The sequence below is a fragment of the Orycteropus afer genome, unplaced genomic scaffold (genome assembly GCF_000298275.1).
Source record: "Orycteropus afer afer isolate SDZICR_OR568_19922 unplaced genomic scaffold, OryAfe1.0 scaffold00152, whole genome shotgun sequence".
Classification (NCBI taxonomy): domain Eukaryota; kingdom Metazoa; phylum Chordata; class Mammalia; order Tubulidentata; family Orycteropodidae; genus Orycteropus; species Orycteropus afer.
The window spans coordinates 2287495-2307149 of NW_006921739.1; the positions used below are offsets into that span (position 1 = coordinate 2287495).

At 39.3% G+C, this 19655-nt stretch overlaps 1 protein-coding gene across 1 annotated transcript in view; it reads right to left on the bottom strand.

Annotated features, from left to right (window-relative positions):
* DDAH1 (dimethylarginine dimethylaminohydrolase 1) overlaps window positions 1–18802 on the bottom strand; it is a 230476-nt gene extending 211674 nt beyond the window's left edge. The window contains exon 1 of the mRNA XM_007946170.2: window positions 18500–18802. Coding sequence (XP_007944361.1) covers window positions 18500–18802 — 303 coding nt within the window. The remainder of the gene's footprint in view (window positions 1–18499) is intronic.
* Between the last annotated feature and the right edge of the window lie 853 nt (window positions 18803–19655).

The following is a 19655-nucleotide window of genomic DNA, read 5'->3' on the forward strand; positions in this document are numbered from 1 at the left end:
AATATAACTCAAGGATCCCTCCTCTAGGCACTTCTGATGGCATATATTACTACCAAGCATTATTCAAAAGGGAGGCATTGTTACAAAACTGATTTCATCCAAATACGATTAAGTATGTGTATAGTGAGATTATACATGTGTATGTATGTGTGTCTTAAAAAAGGCCATAGGGACAGTAGCCATTACATTTGTGGAATTTCCAGTCATTAGGCTGACCTCAGGGCAGGTGAATGTTTCAGGTGCGTGTACAGAATCATAATTGAATCCTCAGCTGCGTTGAGGCCAGTGGGCTATATCTTGAGTGTTTTTCTGCATTTACTTTCTAGAAAATGTTCTAACTTAAACCTCTACTACTTTATCCCCTCACCAAGAAGTGTCTCTCTAGGGCCCAGTTTAGAAGCAATATTAATCTTCAATTTTCTTGCAAACCACTCCGAGGCTTCAGTTATCCAGTTCAGTGCTCACAAAGAAAAATGCAGACACTAACATGACAATTGCACTACCCATTTTCTCTTACGTAATTACAGCTCCAAGATGCACAGTTCCTAGCCCTGTTCCTGAAAACACACAATTTCTCCAGTCACAACCACACACTGCTTACCTCCATCATTGATGTCTCTTATGAAAATCTTCAAAACACTTTTGGAGGCAGGCGACAAAAGACCATGTGTGAGGGAATATACAACAGTTTTAATAGCAGTCTGCTTAACTATGGAAAAAAGAGCTGAAATTTTCATGCTCTTTCCCTATAATCACAGAACTCTAATCTATATATCAATCTAAATGTCTTACACTTGAAGGACACCATCATCAACCAATATTGCCGTAAGAGGTTACTTAGGGAAGAAAGTTAAATTTCCTTTGGGGATTCTTACTTAAATGCTTGATTTCCCCCATCTGATACCACAGAAGAAGCTCTGGTGCTGTAGTGGTTAAGGCATTCGGCTGCTCAAAAGGTCAGGGCTTTGAACCTACCAGCTGCTCCATGTTAGCAGGATGAGGCAGTCTGCTTCTATAAATATTTACAGCATTGGAAACCCAATGGGGGTCACTGTGAGTCGGAACGGACTTCATGGCAGTGAGTTTGGTTTTGGTTTGAATACTGAGAGAAGTCTCCAGTGGTGCATGTGCCTGGCTGCTACCTGAAAGGCAGGAGGTTTGCATCCACCCAGAGTCACACGGAAGAAAAGACTAGTGATCTACTTCCAAAAAATCCACCATTAAAATTTCTATGAAAAAGTGTCACCGTAAGTCAGAGTTGACTCGACAGCAACTGTTAACATGTTGCAGAAGTGTGAAAGAAAGGCAGTGAAACCAGTGGTTTTAAAAGGGAATGTAGTGGGTTTTTGTCCCTTCTCGGCATTTAGGCAGTGATCAGAAACAAAATTAGAATTATGTTTCAGCATATTCCTTGTTTTGTCACTTCCTGGGATTCTCTGAACTAAAAAAGTAGTGAGTTTCTATCCATATCCAAGAGTGTCCAAAGCCAAATCTGGATATTGACCCTGCGTCTTCCTGGCATCAGTGCAGAGCTCCCCTCCACTTGGACTCTATTGGGAAGAAGCTGTAGGAGTACAACCCCTCTGGATACAAAAGGATCAGAGTGTGTTGCTGCTGACCCTATTCTCAAAAAAAAAAAAAAAATCTAAAAGATGCAAGTTCAGATGGAAAACTAAGATTACCCATCTTAATCAATGTAATCTTCCCTTAGCTGATTTAGAATATGTCACCAAAGGTGAGGCAGAATTAGTTAGCATCTAGCCAATGGTAAAGTTCACAATTCTCCTCCTCACATTCCCCAGTTACACCCACTAGGACACATAGAATTAGGACCCAATACCAGTTGGCTGAGTAGACAGGGGTCGATTCAGACAAGTGAAAATCAAACATGATTTGATATGCATACAAAAAAAACACTGGGATTTTGGCTGTCATTCCCAGACTCGACTACCCAATATCTTGGTCCTCTAGAATTTCTATAAAGAGGCTAAGTGGTGCCATTTGTTTAAAAGGGAATGTAGTGGGTTTTTGTACTTAAAAAAAAAAAGGACACAGACAAATATACTGTATATACATATTGAGTACACACACACACACAAAAGAAACAAGTTTCATGACACAGTACTCACTCTTACTAGGCTGCAGTGCACTTTGATATTTTCTATTGATTCTTCTACAATAAATGTGAAAGAGCTGACTCTGACCTGCTAAATGAGCTCTGGTAGCGTAGTGCCTAAGGCATTTGACGGCTAACCAGAAGGCTGACAGTTCAAACCCACCAGCCACTTCTGTGGAAGGAAGACTGAGCAATTTACTTCCATAAAGATTTACCACCTCAGAAATCCAAAGGGGGTTGCTATGAGTCAGAAACGACTCAATGGAAGTTAGTTTTTATTAATTTTATTTTTATGACCCACTAAACTGATTTCATGACCCACTCGTGAGTTGAGAACAGCAATCTGTGGGGGGAAAAAACAAAATTGTGCAAGGAGTCTCATCTTGAAGTTGTTCTTTACTCACAGTTGAACAGTGTATGTATTTGGGTGGTATAGGGAGGCACTGAGATTAGGGGAGGCCTAAAGCCCTTGGTCATCAGAGATGTGTGAGAGTAACATAGAAAAAAATTTAAAAATCAGTGACTTTTTGACTACGGAGCCCTCTACCTCCCAACACTGTACTTATCAGAGTAAAGGGATCTGGTTGAAAACCAAGATGGCATACAGATAAACAGAAGACTATCAGCAAATGGTTTGAGTATCACAAAATACTAGATTTAAGTTTCTCCACACAAAACTCTCTAACTGAAAAGTACAATTACATCACAAATGCCTAAAATATGACCCAAAGCCAAAGAGGAGTTACATTATTCTTTTTCCTGAGATAACAGTCCCCTTTTAAGTCAAAAAGTAATTTAGAGAATTAAGTGAATGTGTTTTTCTTCTAATATTATCTTGTTATTGCACCACACTCACACACTTACTCCCCAATATTATTTAATTCACTAATTTCAGCTCTCTGAATCACTTCAGGCCAAAAATGTCTAGGTTCACCATAAGCCTACCTCCAAATTTTTAAAAATAATTTTACATCTATATTCTACAGTGTTAGCAAACAATTTGTACATAACTAATTATATGTACAATTATATTATTGTACACAATTATTACATATGTAAGTCTATATTTCTAATGACAGAAAAGGTATATTTAAATGAGTAACTCAAAAATAATTTTATGCAGCTTTGAAAGACAAAACTCAAAATTTAAAAAAAAAATTAAAATTTTACCATCAGGAATAGAAATTGCCACATGTGTTAGAAGATGTAAGAAAAGAATTGCCATGGCAAGTCAAGACTTTTAGTTGTAAGAGAAAACTCATCTTACACCTCTTAAACACTCACTCTCCCTTTCTCCAGGCAACTGACTCACATTTAGCACAGAAACATCAACTGGCAGACAACTGGTGAAAGTGATGTGGGATTGTAGAGATTATGGGGGTCTAGGGATCTTATTCTATTTCGATGGCTTTAATTTAAAGTTTTCTAAAGGGAAAATCACTTATCAAATGTACTATAAATGGCTGAATAAGCAGAGCCTTTGAAATAGATTTAGAAAATTCAACTTCATCTCATAATGGATTACCATTAGCAAAGGATGAGTTTATATGATTGATTAATTAAGCAGAACCAGCATAATATCTTGGGTTGAATAAAATCCAACATTTTTTATTCACCAAACCCCAATCACATCTCAGAAATCTAAGTTATCATCTCTCCACCAATTCCACCCCCTGAAGTCATTATTTCTCAACGTCACACTCTAATGCAATACAAGTTCCAAAAGGAAAGTACACCATCTCCAAGCTGGAAAGAATGTTGTATCTTAGCATCACTGAAAAACTAAAAACTGTATCCCCTGAAACCCAGGAAGATGTTGTATTTCTCACCACGAAGCCTCCTCTAACATATTCAAGGCCCAACCCATGATTACAGATGCAGGCTCAGCTCAGCCTTTTGATTTATGTAAGTCTTAGGTTTGATGCTGCCTACTGCCAGCACAGAAAGATTTGTAAATTAAAAAACACATTTCAACAGCAAATATGAATTAGTTTTCTCTTACATGCCAAAGACATGAGTAATGTTATACATTAAATACCTATATATTTAGGGATGCCAGGTTTGGCTGATGCATTCTAATGTGGCAAATTTGGGGGCAAAAGAAGAAAATGACTGTCTAACAAATAACACACTGATGACTTCTTGGACAAAAAAAAAAAAGTGCTTTGTCACAATCTAGCATTCCAGCAATATCAAGAAATGGGTCTTGGACTTCAGTCCATTCCACAGTAGGCTACACTGTTCCCAAATGGGCCTCGTCAGGAATCCTGGAAGTGGTGCCAGATCCTTCTAGAATACATGAGTAGAAGAAAAGAGGGGATGGCAAGGCCAAATTCCTCTTGCCCCAAGAGCAGATACAGTTATGGATACGGTTCTCTTGGATAACTCTGAACTGAAGATCTGAAATTGCAGAGATCAGAGAAGACACAAAACAGGGGGTATTGTTGTTGTTGTTGTTGTTTTTAAATTCTGCATCCTTTCCAACACTAATGAAATTTGTATTATCATATACACTCCCATCCTATCTCATATTGCTTTCTAACTCTGGGGGACTTCACCTCTTTTGCTTTCCTCTGGTTCATCTGAACTCACTTAATTGTTCGTTTTAATTACTTCTTTTGAAAAAGCCCTGGCATGGGTCAGACACAACTCCTGAAGCTTCCACAGTGCCAAGAAGAGCTCTGTCATAAATCTGTCCCAATGCCCTCCTGTTTACAAGTATCTGGCAGTGATCTGCCTTCCCAGTTGGACTCTTAAGGTCCTCAAGGGCAGTGGCTATACCTAATTCAGCTAAATCTTCTTAGCACATTGGGTCTGGCACATAATAGACAATTGCAGAATGCATAAGCAAAGACAAATGACACAGCTACTGTCACTTCACTTTCAAAAGCATTCATAATTCCTGCCATAGGCAAATTAGAAAACTTTAGTACTTAAACAAAAGAAAAATAAAGAAATCAAGGTTAAAACATTTTTAATGAAGGTAAAGATTTATTTACTCATATAGATTTAAATAAAGCAAAATATTTATGTATACACTTTCACTGCAATGACAATTACCCCTATATGGCCCTTCAGCTAGCTGTAAAAGTAACTTAAAAGTTCTATTCACTTTATTTGCTAACCTAAACTAGTTAGGTCCTTGCCTACATTGATTTGTTGGACAACATGAAACTAATCCTGGAGGAAACTGTACTTTTACCTTTGCATTCTCCTGTGCCAATTTCTCTTGTCCTAGTTGCTCAGATGATCGAGACATTAGAAACAACAGTCTGGAGTCTGGTGATTTATTCCTTTCTATGTATTGCTCCTGCTCCTTTAGCACGCAGCTCCAGGAAGATAGTGTACATTATTAAATTATTTGACAAAGACAAAGTGAACTAGGATGGTATTATACCCATACATTTTTAAATGGGATTTGTGTATGAGATTACCCCTGCGTATCTATTCCGTTGAAAAGGGTCTGTTTGTGAAATGAATCTGAGGAGTCTGACATTTAATACCTAATTTCAATTTAGAGAAAGTACCAGAAGCTAATGTCAAAGGATAGGTGAGCATTTTGATGGAACATCTGAGATTCAGTTAGAGTAAACACATATTTACTGACCATCTGTGGTGCATAAGGCACTGTGGTCTACATAGATATTAAGGAAACCTTTTTTTTCTAATTAAGATTTTAGTTATTTTATCTTTAATTACGATATCCCCTGGAAGAGGATGAGCCCAACCACATATCCAGAACTCAAGTTAAAAAGCAAATAAGCCTTTTGAAGTGGTTTCAGATTTCAATAGCAAAGACTTATGAAATAATAACCAGCACTCATTTTTTAAACATGCATCTCCAAATTTATATTGAGGTGCATAAGAAGCCATGAATAACTTACTTACAATGCAAAGCCAGTGAAATGTAAATCTGTTTGCTCAAACGTCTTAAGAAGATTTCTCTGTGGTTTATGACAATGGGTGGATATCTACTATTACTGTAATCAAACTAATTTTGAAGAAATCTGAGTGCAATAAGAATTCGGATACAAGCAGAAACAATTTTCCAGCATATCTGAATTACAAGAGATGTATTCCTCCTTGACTTCTTAATCTTCTAATGATTCTAAGAATCTCTGTAGAAAGCTCATTTTCAGCTAACAGTATCTAATAACAGTCACTCCCTAGTTAAGTTTGTTGTTGTTCTTTATTTTCAAGGCTTTCAAGATTAACTGCGTGGGAATAGATTACATAATTAGATGGATCCTAGTCTTTCAAATATATCACTTTCCAAAGGTTTACTGCCAAGGCCATGTAAGAATTAAAAAAGAAACATCCTGAAAAGGAGCAGTTGTTCTAACCAGTTGGAGGTGACAATTTATCAAGAACCGTTAATCTGCCATATGAAAAGCTTCCTGCATGTTCACATTCCATCTTGCTGAGAGTTATTTCTAATTATGGTTTACGGCAGTTTTCGCACCTGAAGTTAAACAGAAGTTTAGGGCAATGTGTGCATTTAAAAAAAAAAAAAAAAACATATACTTTACTGGTACATAAGATAAATTACGTGTACTATCTTGCACAGACTGTGCCTAGCAGTTTAGGGGACTCATGTGAATGACTCAATTATTATTTTTTTTTTTCTAAAATAAAAATGATCTACTCTCATCTATGAGAGTTGTTGTTCTGATGTGCCATCGAGTGGGACCCAACTCATAGCGACCCCTCCTTGAGTTTCCGAGACAGTGTCACTATGGAAGTAGATTGCCCAACCTTCCTTCCTTCCGAGGAGTGGCTGGTGGGTTTGAACTGCCAGTCTTCTGGTTAGCAGTCAAGTGCCTTAGACACTACACTACCAGAGCTCCTCATCTATGAGAGATGAGAAGTAAAATGATTTACTTAAGTCAATGTCCAAGATAGAGTGTATATTATTAGTTTGTAAATGGGATTCAGGTAGATATTTTGTACTCATGTAACATTCTGTTATGATAAACTAAAACTGGCAGCAATCACTTTAAGCAAAAAGTGATCTGATGTTTTTATGAAAATCTCAGTTCTGCCACTTATTAGTTGTGTGACTTTGGACAAATTACTTAACCTGCTACCTAGGCCTCAGTTTCCTTATCTTTTAAAAAGACTAATAATAATGTCAGTTTTTTAAGAATTCTTAGGAAGATTAACTATGACAATGTATAAAGATTATGTGCATGTGTATCTATGCACACACAACAAAACATATAAACTTGGCACACATTCACTACTGCCCTCAGACTTGATCTTGGTGTTCACCTTGCCTCTGGGAGCAACATAATTATGTGTTTTTGTTTGTTTGTTTTTTCCCCTAACCAAGGAATAAATCCAGAGAAAAACTATAGATCCTAATAGTTAACTGAAGGCACTTCCACTCAAATTCATACTGCACACCCCCTCCATTTATGCCCTCATTCATAATTCTCCCTTGAGGATTTATTACCTTGTGCTTAGCACTGCCTTCTTCCTAAATCAGCACCTAAGAATGCAAATACTCCAGGAAAGGACAATTAAAGCCATTACTGCCTTTGTGCAAGTGTGTCTTCATGGTTTTTCTCCTAACAGAATATGCTGGGTATTAATACTTGTTACCTGGGAAAAGTCTCTGAAAGAGGATGAAAGGGCACAGAATGTATTTCACAATTTTGCTTGAGTAAGCTTGCCAGTTGATCATTTATGAGGTACTAAGAACAAGGAAACTCAAGAAAACTGCATTAGTAGTTGCCTCTAAGGAAGGAAATGAGTAGCCAGGGTGCAAAGGTACAGGGAAAGAGACTTACTTTTATTCCATATTCTCTTGTACTTTTAAAATCTGGTACTATAAGCAGGTATAACCTATACAAAAATTAAATTTTAAATAGCAATAATTCTCATACCCAATTTGTCCTACTTTAGCTCTTCAATATCTGTTTATAGGACTCTGACACTTAGAAGGCAACACTAAGTTTTTGGGCTTTTTTTCTCTAAAACGTAATCTAGATTCATTTAAAGCATGACAGGCTTCTTAAGGCTAATTTATATTCAGAGTATTAAAGGCATTAAAAATATTTATGTTACTGAAAACAGAGTTAGTAGACATTTAATATTATTTGTTAACATTCTGTACACATAGTTTCTTTAACTAGAACTTAAGCTTTGGTAGACATGGTCTTTGTTTCACTAATCTTTTTGAAAATTTCATTTTAACAAACACTAAGGCTTCACAGAACAGGTACTGTCTTGAATTCAGTTCTCGGTCCTTCCGAGAAAGAAAGGCCATTAAACATAACATGATGTTTTAATTAAGGTAGAATTTCCCAGGATTTAGTAAAAAAGAAAAAAAAAGAAGAAAGAAAACAAAATTAAACAAACCACCACCACCAGAGAAAGAAAGTTATAAACCACCAATACTTAGAAATCTTTATAGAAGTAGACTGCCTCATCTTCCTCCTGCAGAGAAGCTGGTGGGTTTGAACTGTCAGCCTGGTTAGCAGCCAATTGATTTACCCACTCTGCCACCAGAACTCCTATATTTGTAATGAAACATTCGGGATGTTACTTAATTAGAAATGCATGCAAAATACCAAATATGTCATAAGGAGGCAGAACTAAGATTTCCTAAAATCATGGTGAGATTTATTCAACAAAATATTTGCTGATTAATTATCATGTGTAAGACCCTGGGAATAAAAAGTTGAACAATGCAGACATGATCCCTATTCTCACTATTTATACAATAGTGGGAGATACAGGAAGGTATACAGACAATTACCATATGGCATGATAAATACCACAAAAGGAAGTACACAGGTTATAACCAAACCAAACTCACTGCCGTGGAGTCGGAGCTGACTCATAGTGACCCCTCCTTGGGTTTCCGAGGCGGTATCACTACAGAAGTAGATTGCCCAACCTTCCTTCCGAGAAGTGGCTGGTACATTTGAACCACCAGCCTTCTGATTAGCAGTCAAGTGCCTTAGGCACTACGCCACCACAGCACAAGGGTTATAGGAGCTTATATATAAAAGGAGAACTAATTCCATACTTGGAAAAATGATATTTAATATCAGTGGTTGGGATTTGGAGTCCTGGAAACCTGAGTTCAAATTTGGGACCACTGATAACCAACTCTCCAATCTTGGTTCATTTACTTTATCTCTCTAGCCTTAGTGCCATTGACTATAATGACTATACATAAGGAATAATATAAATAATGGTACTACACAGTGTCCAGCTCAAAGCGTTGCCATCAGTATTAAACTAAATACATGTGATAAATCTGGCACATTGGAAAATGGCAAGCACTCAATAAATATTAGTATTAATATTAATGGTAATAGTAAACTGAGAACTCAAACATTAATAGGAACTGTGAGGTAAAAGGAAGGAGGAGCATAAGGAAGGAAAATGTCCCACGCAAAGAAGAAATGGATACTAAGGTCCAGAATAGGGTAACATGGAGAGCTTGAGTGAAAAAACCCAGCCTGTGCCTTGAGTTGGAAGGTGGCTGCAGTCAGGGAGGTTCTAGTGGCTAGAGATGAAGTTCGAAGGGTAAACTCCATAGGGTTTATCTAAGAACAATGGGGGCCCACCAAGAATTTCAATGTGATAAGGGACATGATCAAGAGAATGTAATGGAGAGTGAAACAAGGCATGCAAGATGTTTAGTGATAACAGTTTTTAAATAATGCATTGGCTGTTACAGAATTACATAGGAAGGCAACTGTCACATGAAAATATATATATATGTGTGTATATATATATTTGTTTTATACACACACACACACACACACGTGTGTGTTGTTAAGTGCTGTCAAGTAAGCTCAGACGCATAGTGACCCAAGGTACAACAGAACAAAATACTGCCCAGTCACGCGCCATCCTCACAATCCTTGCTATGCTTAAACCCACTGTTGCAGTCACTGTGTTGATTCACATTGTTGAGGAGCTTCGACTTTTTTGCTCTCTACCAAGCGTGATATCCTTCTCCAAGGAATATCATGACAACATGACCAAAGTAGGTGAGACTAAGTCTGGCCATTCTCCTTTCCAAATGGCCACACTTCTTCCAAGACAGGTTTGTTCATTTTTCTGGAAGTCCATAATATTTTCAGTATTTTTCACCAACAACAGAATTCAAAGGATCAACTTTTCTTTGCTCTCCTTATTCACTGTCCAGCTTTCACATACATATGAAGCTATTGAAAATACCATGGCTTGGATTAGGTGCACCTGGCATAGTGCCTAAGGCATTTGACTGCTAACCAGAAGGCTGGAGGTTCAAACCCACCAGCCACTTCTTGGAAGGAAGACTGGGCAATCTACTTCCGTAGAGCTATTACCTCGGAAACCCAAGGAAGGGTTGAAATGAGTCGGAAGCAACTCGATGGCAGGGAGCTTGGTTTTTTTTTGTTTGTTTGTTTTTTGTTTAAGTTTTCAAAGAGACATCTTTGCTCCTTAACATTTTAAAGAGGTCTTTTGCAGCATATCTGCCAAGTGCAATACAACATCTTATTTCCTGACTGCTGTTTCCATAGGTAATGATTGTGGATTCAAAAAAAAGGAAATCCCTGACAACTTCGATCTTTTCTCCATTCATCATGATGTTCCTTATCGACCCAGTTGTGAGGATTTTTGTTTTCTTTATGTTGAGATGTAATCCATACTGACAACTGCAGTCTTTGATTTTTATCAGTAAGTGCTTTAAGTCCTCTTCACTTTCAGCAACCAAAGTTGTGTCATCTGCATATTGCAGGCTGTTAATGGTTCTTCCTCCAATCCTGATACCATGTTCTTCTTCATATAGTCCAGTTTCTCGGATCATTGGTTCAGCATACAGATTTAATAAGTGGAGTGAAAGGATACAACCCTGATACACACACTTCCAGATTTTAAACCATGCAGTATCCCTTGTTCTGTTCAAACAACAGCCTCTTGGTCTATGTAGAGGTTCCTTATGAGCACAATTAATTGTTTTGGAACTCTTATTCCTTGGTACATAACAACAACAACAACATTCCTCACAATATCATCCATAATTTCTTATGATCCACAAAGTCAAATGCCTTTCCATAGTCAATAAAATACAAGCAAACATCTTTCTGATATTCTTTGCTTTCAGCCAAGATCAATATAATATCAGCAATGATATCCCTAGACCTTACATTGACATATATGTCTGTATCTATATATCTACTTCCATAAAGATTTACTGCCTCAGAAACCCAAAGAGGGTTGCTATGAGTTGGAATTGACTTGATGGCAGCGAGTTTGGTTTTTTTGGTATATATCATATTATATTATGTAATATAAATATTAGTATTAACATTAATGATGATAGTAAACTGAGAATTCAAGCATAAATAGGAATTGTGAGGTGTATATATACATATAGATATAGCTAGATATAGATATAGATAGTAACAATGTATAGTATAATGAGTAAAACCTGTGAAAGCCAGAAACTGTAAGGCAGAAACCTGTTAGAGAAGGAAAACACGAATATTTTCCACTAAAATGAGTGAGAAGTGGTAGAAAAGTAGTAAGACGACTGTACCCTTTCAAAGGCAGAAAACTTTCTAGACCAGAAAAACAAGGCAATCCCATCACATTCTGGCTCTCACAGGTTTCACTTGGTTATCTGTACTTGCTTATCTGTATTAGCTAATTAGCATTGCATTTATTCAGTTAACAAGTATTTATCAACACCTCCCAAGACACTGAATTGGTGCTGTCAGAGATATCAAAGAGTGTTGCCCTACATGGACTTGCTTTCCAGAAGCACCCAGTCATACACAGACTGCCCCATTTTCCTCTCTCTGGCAGAAAGGTCTGTGATCCTGGTGATCCAGATCATGTGCTGTGGGTAAAGGCACTTTTGGGAAAGACCACCTATCAGGAGGGGAAACAAGCTGGGAAGCACTGCCACACAGCAAATTAGAAAGTGACCTAAAGTGTGAAGAAAACTCCTCTGCACAATGTGAAGGGAAATTGTCACTGTACCTCAGCGTAAAATGGACTTCTTACCACCCATGAATGAGTAAATCTCCCATGAGTAAATTGTACATGAATAATGATTATTAACATTCATTAAGTATCCTATATTCTAAATTTCAGATGGATTAATAAATTACAACAGCTTTGTGAAATAGGTATTATTATGACCACCTTTTTTTCCCAACAACATAAACAGTGGCTATACATGTGGACCTCACCAGATAGGATACACAGAAATCAGATCAACTATATCTGTGGAAAGAACTGATGGAGAAGCTCAATATCTTCAGCCCAAACAAAGCCAGGAGCTGACTGTGGAACAGACTATCAATTGCTCATATGGAAGTTCAAGTTGAAGCTGTGAAGACAATGAAAAAAAAGTCCACAAGAGCCAAACTATGATCTTGATTATATCTCACCTGAATTTAGAGAGCATCTGAAGAAAAGATTTGACACATTGAACACCAATGACCAAAAACCAGACAAATTGTGGGATAACATGAAGAACATCAAACATGAAGAAAGCAAAAGGTCATTAAAAAGACAAGAAAGGAAGAAAAGACCAAAATGGTTGTCAGAAGAGACTCTGAAACTTGCTCTTGAATGGAGAGTAGCTAAAGTGAGTGGAAGAAATGCTGAAATAAAAGACCTGAATAGGAATTGACAGAATACCCATAGAGATGTTTCAACAAACTGATGCAATGCTGGAGGTGCTTACTCGTTTATGCCAAGAAATCTGGAAGACAGCTACCTGGCTAATTTACTGGAAAAGATCCATATCTGGACCCATTCAAGAGAAAGGTGATGCAACAGAATGTAGAAATTATTAAATATCATTAACATCACACACAAGTAAAATACACAAGTAAAGATATTTCAAAAACAGCTGCAGCAATACACTGACAGGGAACTTCCAGAAATATAAGGTGGATTCCAAAGACGATGTGGAACTAGAGAAAACCTTGCTGATGTCAGATGGATCTTGGCTCAAAGCAAAGAATACCATAAAGATGTCTACCTGTGTTTTATTGACTATGCAAAAAGCATTAGATTGTGTGGATCATAACAAATTATGGATAACACTGAAAAGAATGGGAATTCCAGAACAGTTAATGTGTTCATGAGGAAACCATATATAGATATTTGAACTGAACAAGGGGATACTACATGGTTTAAAATCAGCAAGGCTGTGTATCAGGGTTGTACCCTTTCACCATACTTACTCAACCCATATGCTGAGCAAATAATCCAAGAAGCTGGACTACACAAAGAAGAACACAGCATCTGGATTGAGGAAGAACTATTAACAACCTGCAATATGCAGATGACACAATCTTAGTTGCTGAAAGTGAAGAGGACTTGAAGGATTACTGATGAAGATGAAAGACTACAGTCTTCAGTACGGATTACATCTCAACATAAAAAACACAAAAATCCTCACAACTGGATTGATAAGCAACAGCATGGTAAATGGAGAAAAGATTGAAGTCAGGGATTTTATTTTACTTGGATCCACAGTCAACACCCATGGAAGCAGCAGTCAGGAAATTATAGGTCATATTGCACTGGGAAAATCTGCTGCAGAAGACCTCTTCAACATTTTAAGAAGCAAAGATGTTACTTTGAAGATTAAAGGTGAGCATGACTCAAGCCATGGTATTTTTAATTGCCTTATATGCACGTGAAAGCTGGACAATGAATAAAGAAGACTGAAGAAGAGTTGATGCCTTTGAACCATGATGCTGGCAAAGAATAGTGAAAACATAATGGACTGCCAGAAAAGTGAACATATCTATCCTAGAAGAAGTCCACCCAGAATGCTCCTTGGAAGCAAGAATGTCCAGACTTCACCTCATTTACTTTGGCCATGTTGCCAGAAAGGACCAGTCCCTGGAAAAGGATATCATGCTTGGTAAAGTAGAGAGTCAGTGAAGAAGGAGAAGACCTTCAAAAAGACAGACCGACACAGTGCCTGCAATGATGAGCTCAAGCATAGCCAAGATTGTGAGGATGGCGCAGGACCAGATAGTGTTTGTGCTGTTGTACACAGAGTCACTATGTGTTGGTGCTGACTCAATGACATCTAACAATAACAACAACGTGGCCGCTTTACAGATGAAAAATCTGACATAAGAGATTATTTCCCCAAAGTCACAAAATTAGGAAGTGTTGGTACTGAGATCCAATCAAATATTTTTTGTCAACTACATTATTATTAGGCACTCTGGTGGTGCAGTGGTTAAAGCATTGGGTTGTTAACCAAAAGGTCTGTGGTCTGAATCCATCAGCATTCTGCAGGAGAAAAGAGAGGCAATCTGCTTCCATAAAGATTTACGGCCCCAGAAACCCAATAGGGTGGTTCTACTCTGTCCTATAGGGTTGCTGTGAGTTGGAATGGAGTCCATGGCAGTGGTGGGTGGATACTATGATACTTCTGGCAGTGGCCACAAGGCTGATATAAAAATGAAGCCAATTTAAAATGTACGCCTTAAAATTGGTTCAGGGAAGAAAGATCACTGACCACTTGACTATAAGAAAAGACAAATTTTGGAAAGTTTTGTTATAGGAATAAAATGAAATAGATAAATAAAAGTGGGGATGGTCTCTTAAAAGGAAATTGGACTATCCTCATCAAATGAGTACTGTTTTTGGAAACACCATTTTAAAATCTATTTTATTCTTGCAAGTACTAACAATAGCTCTACCATATACCTAGAACAGTAGAAAGTATTCAAATAGAGTTACAGTCTTTGTCAGTTTAAAATAGAGTGGGACTCACTGTCTTTTCATTAGTAAGTTATCGAAGTTTTATATACGTTTTGGTTAGTAGATATTATCAGATATAAGGTTTCTGAAGATATTCTCCCACTTGGTGGCTTGTCTTTTCACTTTCTGGTTAAGTCTTTCATGAAACAAAAGGTTTTAATTGTTACAAGGTCCCATTTATTTATTTTGTCTTTTGCTATTTGTGCTTTTGTGATTACATTAAATAACCCACTATTAAAAGCTAGGTCTGAAAGACTTGTCCCTACATTTTCTTCTAAGAATTGTATGATTTTAGTTTTCACATTTAGGTCTTTACCCCATTTTGAATTTGTTTTTGTATATGGTTTGAGGCATATATCCTGTTTAATTTTTCTGGATGTGGAATCTCAGTATTCTATTTATTCTATAAATTTTTCTTTTGTGATTGGATATACTTAACACCCTTGTCAAAAATCAGTTGACAACAGATGTGTGGGTTTATTTCTGAACTCTCCATTCTATTCCTTGGTCTGTGTGCCAATTGTTATACTAGTACCAGGCTGTTCTGATTACTATAGCTGTATAGTATGTTTTACAACCAAGAAGTATGAGTCTTCCTACTTCGTCCTTCTCTTTCAACAGTGCTTTAGCTATTCAGGGCCTCTTGCTATTTCATTTAAAGTTGAGGACTGATTTTTCCATTCTGCAAAGAAAGCTGCTAGAATTTTGATTGGGATTGCATTGCATCTATAGATTGCTTTGCATAGTACTGACATCTTAACAATATTAAGTCTTCCAATGTGTAAACAAAAAAAAATCTTTCAATTTATTTAATTGTTCTTTAATTTCTTTCAGCAGTATTTTATAATTTTCATTGTATAAATTTTATCCCTGGTTAAATTCATTCTTAGGTATTCTATTCCCTTAGACGCTGTTTTGGTTATCTAGTGCTTCTATAGAAATATCACAAGTTAGAGGCTACAAGCTTGAATTCAGAGTGCTAGCTTTAGGGGAAGCCTTTTTCTCTCTTCTGGTTCACAGGTAGGAGGGAGATCCTTGTTTTCTTTCAGCATCTGTGGGTCTGGCATTCCTTGGAGATCTCCATGTGTCTTGGCATCAATTTCCCATGTCTAGGAGGTTCCTAGCACTGGGACCCTGGATCCAAAGGACAGGCTCTGCTCCCAACTCTTCTTTCTTGGTGGTGGTCAGGTTCCTCTGATCTCTGCTAGACTGTTTCATCCCTTTTATATCTCAAATGAGATTGACTCAAAATACAACCTAACCCTGTAGATTGCATCCTGCCTCATTAACATAACTGCCTCTCATCCAGCCTCATTAAACATTTACAACACATAGAATAATTACATAAGATCACAAAATGGAGGAAAATTACATAATACTGAGAACTGTGGCCCTGACAAATTGATACATATTTTGGGGGGACACAATTCAATCAATGACAGATGCTATTATAAATGGAATCATTTCCCTTTCAGATTTCTCACTGCTGGTGTGTAGAAAGTCAGTCAGCTTTTGTTTGTTGACCTTGTACCCTGCAAGTTTGCAAAATTTTTCTATTAGTTCTAGAAGCTTTCTTGCTGGTTGAATTTCTGAAACTATTTCCCTGAGATAATCTTTAAACCTTAAACCAAAAAGATCTCCTGAAGTCTTCTTAAAGCCAAACAATAGTTCAGCTTAACTAGTAAACAAAGTCCGCCTGGAGCACTGAGCTCTTCTAAGATCTAGCTGTATGAAATCAAATTGACAACAGCAACTCAAAAGATCTGATAGGAAACTTAGGGGGCAGTGACTGTATGTTAATGGAAGTGAACAACTTGGAAAAAGGCAAGTTAGAATGTCACACAACTTGAAGAATGTAAGCAATTCACTTGTACATGTAGAAATTGTTGAATTGATGTGTGCTCTGCTGTGTATATTCTCAACAACAAAAACAAAATACATTATTTAAAAAAAAAAAAATTGAGTAGGGCACCTCACAGATTCCAAGATGGTAAGGTGTGGCAAAGGAGATAAAAGGGCAAAGGAGATAAAAGAGAATGAGACCTGTTACCCTTGGTTTTTTTGCTAAACCAAAAAAAAAAAACAAAAACTAAACGCATTGCGGTGGAGTCTATTCCAACTCATAGTGACCCCCAATGGGTTTCTGAAGTGGTAAATCTTTACAGAAGTAGATTGCCCAGTCTTGCTTCTGCGGAGTGTCTGGTGGGTTTGAACCACCAACCTCTGGTTAGCAGTCAGATGCCTTAGGCACTGTGCTTACCAGAGCTCCTTGGTTTTCTCCTAAGGCATGAGGAAGAAAGGTGATTATCTCAATGAGAAACAAACAGGATATGCTTTTTCTCATAGACCACAGAAGATTCCATCAGCCAAGTAGCAGAGTACATGTAAAATAAACATGTTGTTGTTGTTATATGCTGTCAAGTCGTACCCGACTCATAGCGACCCCTCCTTGGGTTTCCGAGGCAGTATCACTACGGAAGTAGATTGCCCCATCTTCCTTCCAACGAGTGGCTGGTGGGTTTGAACCGCCAGCCTTCTGGTTAGTAGTCAAGTGCCTTAGGCACTATGCTACCAGAGCTCCCAAAATAAACATAGTTCAATCATAAACTCTATGAGGTGTTTCCCATGTAAGGTGAATTTTAATAAAAGGAAAAAGAAAAGAAATCCCTAAATCTCAGATATGAAGGACACCATTAACTCCTTGCATCCATTGGATGTCAACAGCTACTGGAGTATTGAGCCTGGGCTCTTCATGGTAATGAGAAGAATTCCAAGACAGATGGCATTTTAAAATCCAATTTCACTCTATTTGTCTCCCCACTAACCTACACTGTGTTTAAAGCAATCACAGTCATTTTCACAAGTGGCAATATGTTAAAGTAGTCACTATCCCTTGAGAACACTAAAAGCTCTTTTAATTGCTGTGAGTTTATAAAAAGAGAATAAAAATTATGGAACTTGTGAAACAACCATTTCTAACCAAACACTTACACCCACAAACCCAACACAGTGTACCTCATCTGCATATTTGCCACTGCTCTGCAACAAAACACTTCCTCTCTTTACATTCATTTAATTGCCAGTTCTGTTCTACAGGAATCACTTGCCATCACTGAAAAGTAACTCCGGACACTCCCAATTCTGTGCGCACTGAAACCTCGTTTATTCATCCAGCCCACCCTGCTCCCAGCTACAGGCAGGACTAGGAGGCTGCAGTGTCACGGACTGAAGCCCCCGCCCAGCCTCCGCCTGCCCGCTGGGGGCGGCACTCCTCCCTGTCCCCATTTACTAGAGAACATTCAGTAATATTGTCTTTGTTGGTGTTGTTTAATCCTTAGTAATAAAAACGCCTGTGAGACGGATTCCCCATCCCACCCACCTGACCGAGTCCGCACAAACAACACTCACTCGGATCGTTTTGATGGCACCCAAGCTGCGCGGACAGACAGCCGGGAGGCGTGAACAATGAACTTCTCACTGACTCTCTCTGTCACCCGCTCCCCAAAATGGGAAGTTTTGAACAAGCCCGGGTGCCAATTCCGCTATCCCTGGGCAACTCGGCCGCGGGCGGCGGGGGAGGGCCTGGCGCGCGTCTCCGGCCGCGCCCCTTGCGTCGCCCGGCGGACTTACCTCTTTCCTCCGGCTCGGCGCCCCGGGTCGGGTGATGAGGGCCGTCTCCTCGCACACCACGGCCACGTCTTCCACGAACACGCAGTCCGGGAGGCTTTCGTCTGCCGGCAGTTCCACCACCTGCAGCCCCAGCTTGCTGCCCAGCACGCCCACGTAGAGCTGGTGCTGCCGCTCCGCGCGGGCGAAATCCACCTCCTCGCCTTTGGCGCTCCTCAGAGCATGCTGGCCGAGGGACTCCGGCAGCGCCCGCACCACGGCGTGAGTGGCCCGGCCGAAGGTAGCGGGGTGACTGAGCCCTGCCATGGCTCCAGGAGGCAACGAGGCAGCTGCGCGGGGCTCGGCGGCGGTGCGGGGCGGCAGGGTCCTCCCGCGGGCAGAGCGCGCGGAGCCTGCGAGCGCCCGGCGGCTCCCGTTGGCAGCGGATGAATGTGGTGCAGAAGGAGCCCAGCTCGCGCCCGGAGCCCTGCCCGCGCAACTGAGCATGCCCAGAGCTCCGGGCGCTGGCCCGCGCGCATCCCGCGCGCCTACTCCAGCGCTCCCGGTTTTTGTGGCAGCCGAGATGGGAGTTGTAGGGGAGGGCAGAGCGAGGAGAGGGGCTGGGGAAGGCAGATAAGAAAGCCTTGGGGGCTCGGGGTGTACGCAGATGAGGGGATCTTGGCCAGAAATCACGCTACCAGGACCTGACGTTACCTGTATTCTGCCGCAGGTGCACACTCCATATCGCCCCCAACGCGGACTTTCCGAATGGGCAATGATCTGCATAGAGCTACTGAAGGTCTTGTTTTTGGTTAAGAAGCCAGAGATGAGGTGATTCTGTTGTGGATAAATGTTTTGACCTTCCCCTCCTCTCTCCTGTTCCTGGGTTGCTCAGCACTCGGTATCATGCCCTGAGTTCCTAGTGTGAGAAACTGTCTTTGCATCCAAGTCCACCTTACCGTGACTTTCTGCACATGATCTCTCACCCCACATGCGACCAGAGATTTATTTAAAAAAAAAAAAAAAAGGTGGTGTTTCTTCCCATCTGAGAGAGTGAGATTGGGCAAGAACACACGCGCACACACACAGAGAGAGAGAGAGAGAGAGAGAAAGAGAGAGAAACAGTATTTCAACAACAATCAGGTTCTCATGAACAATGTTCTGCTGTGATTTCCTCCAG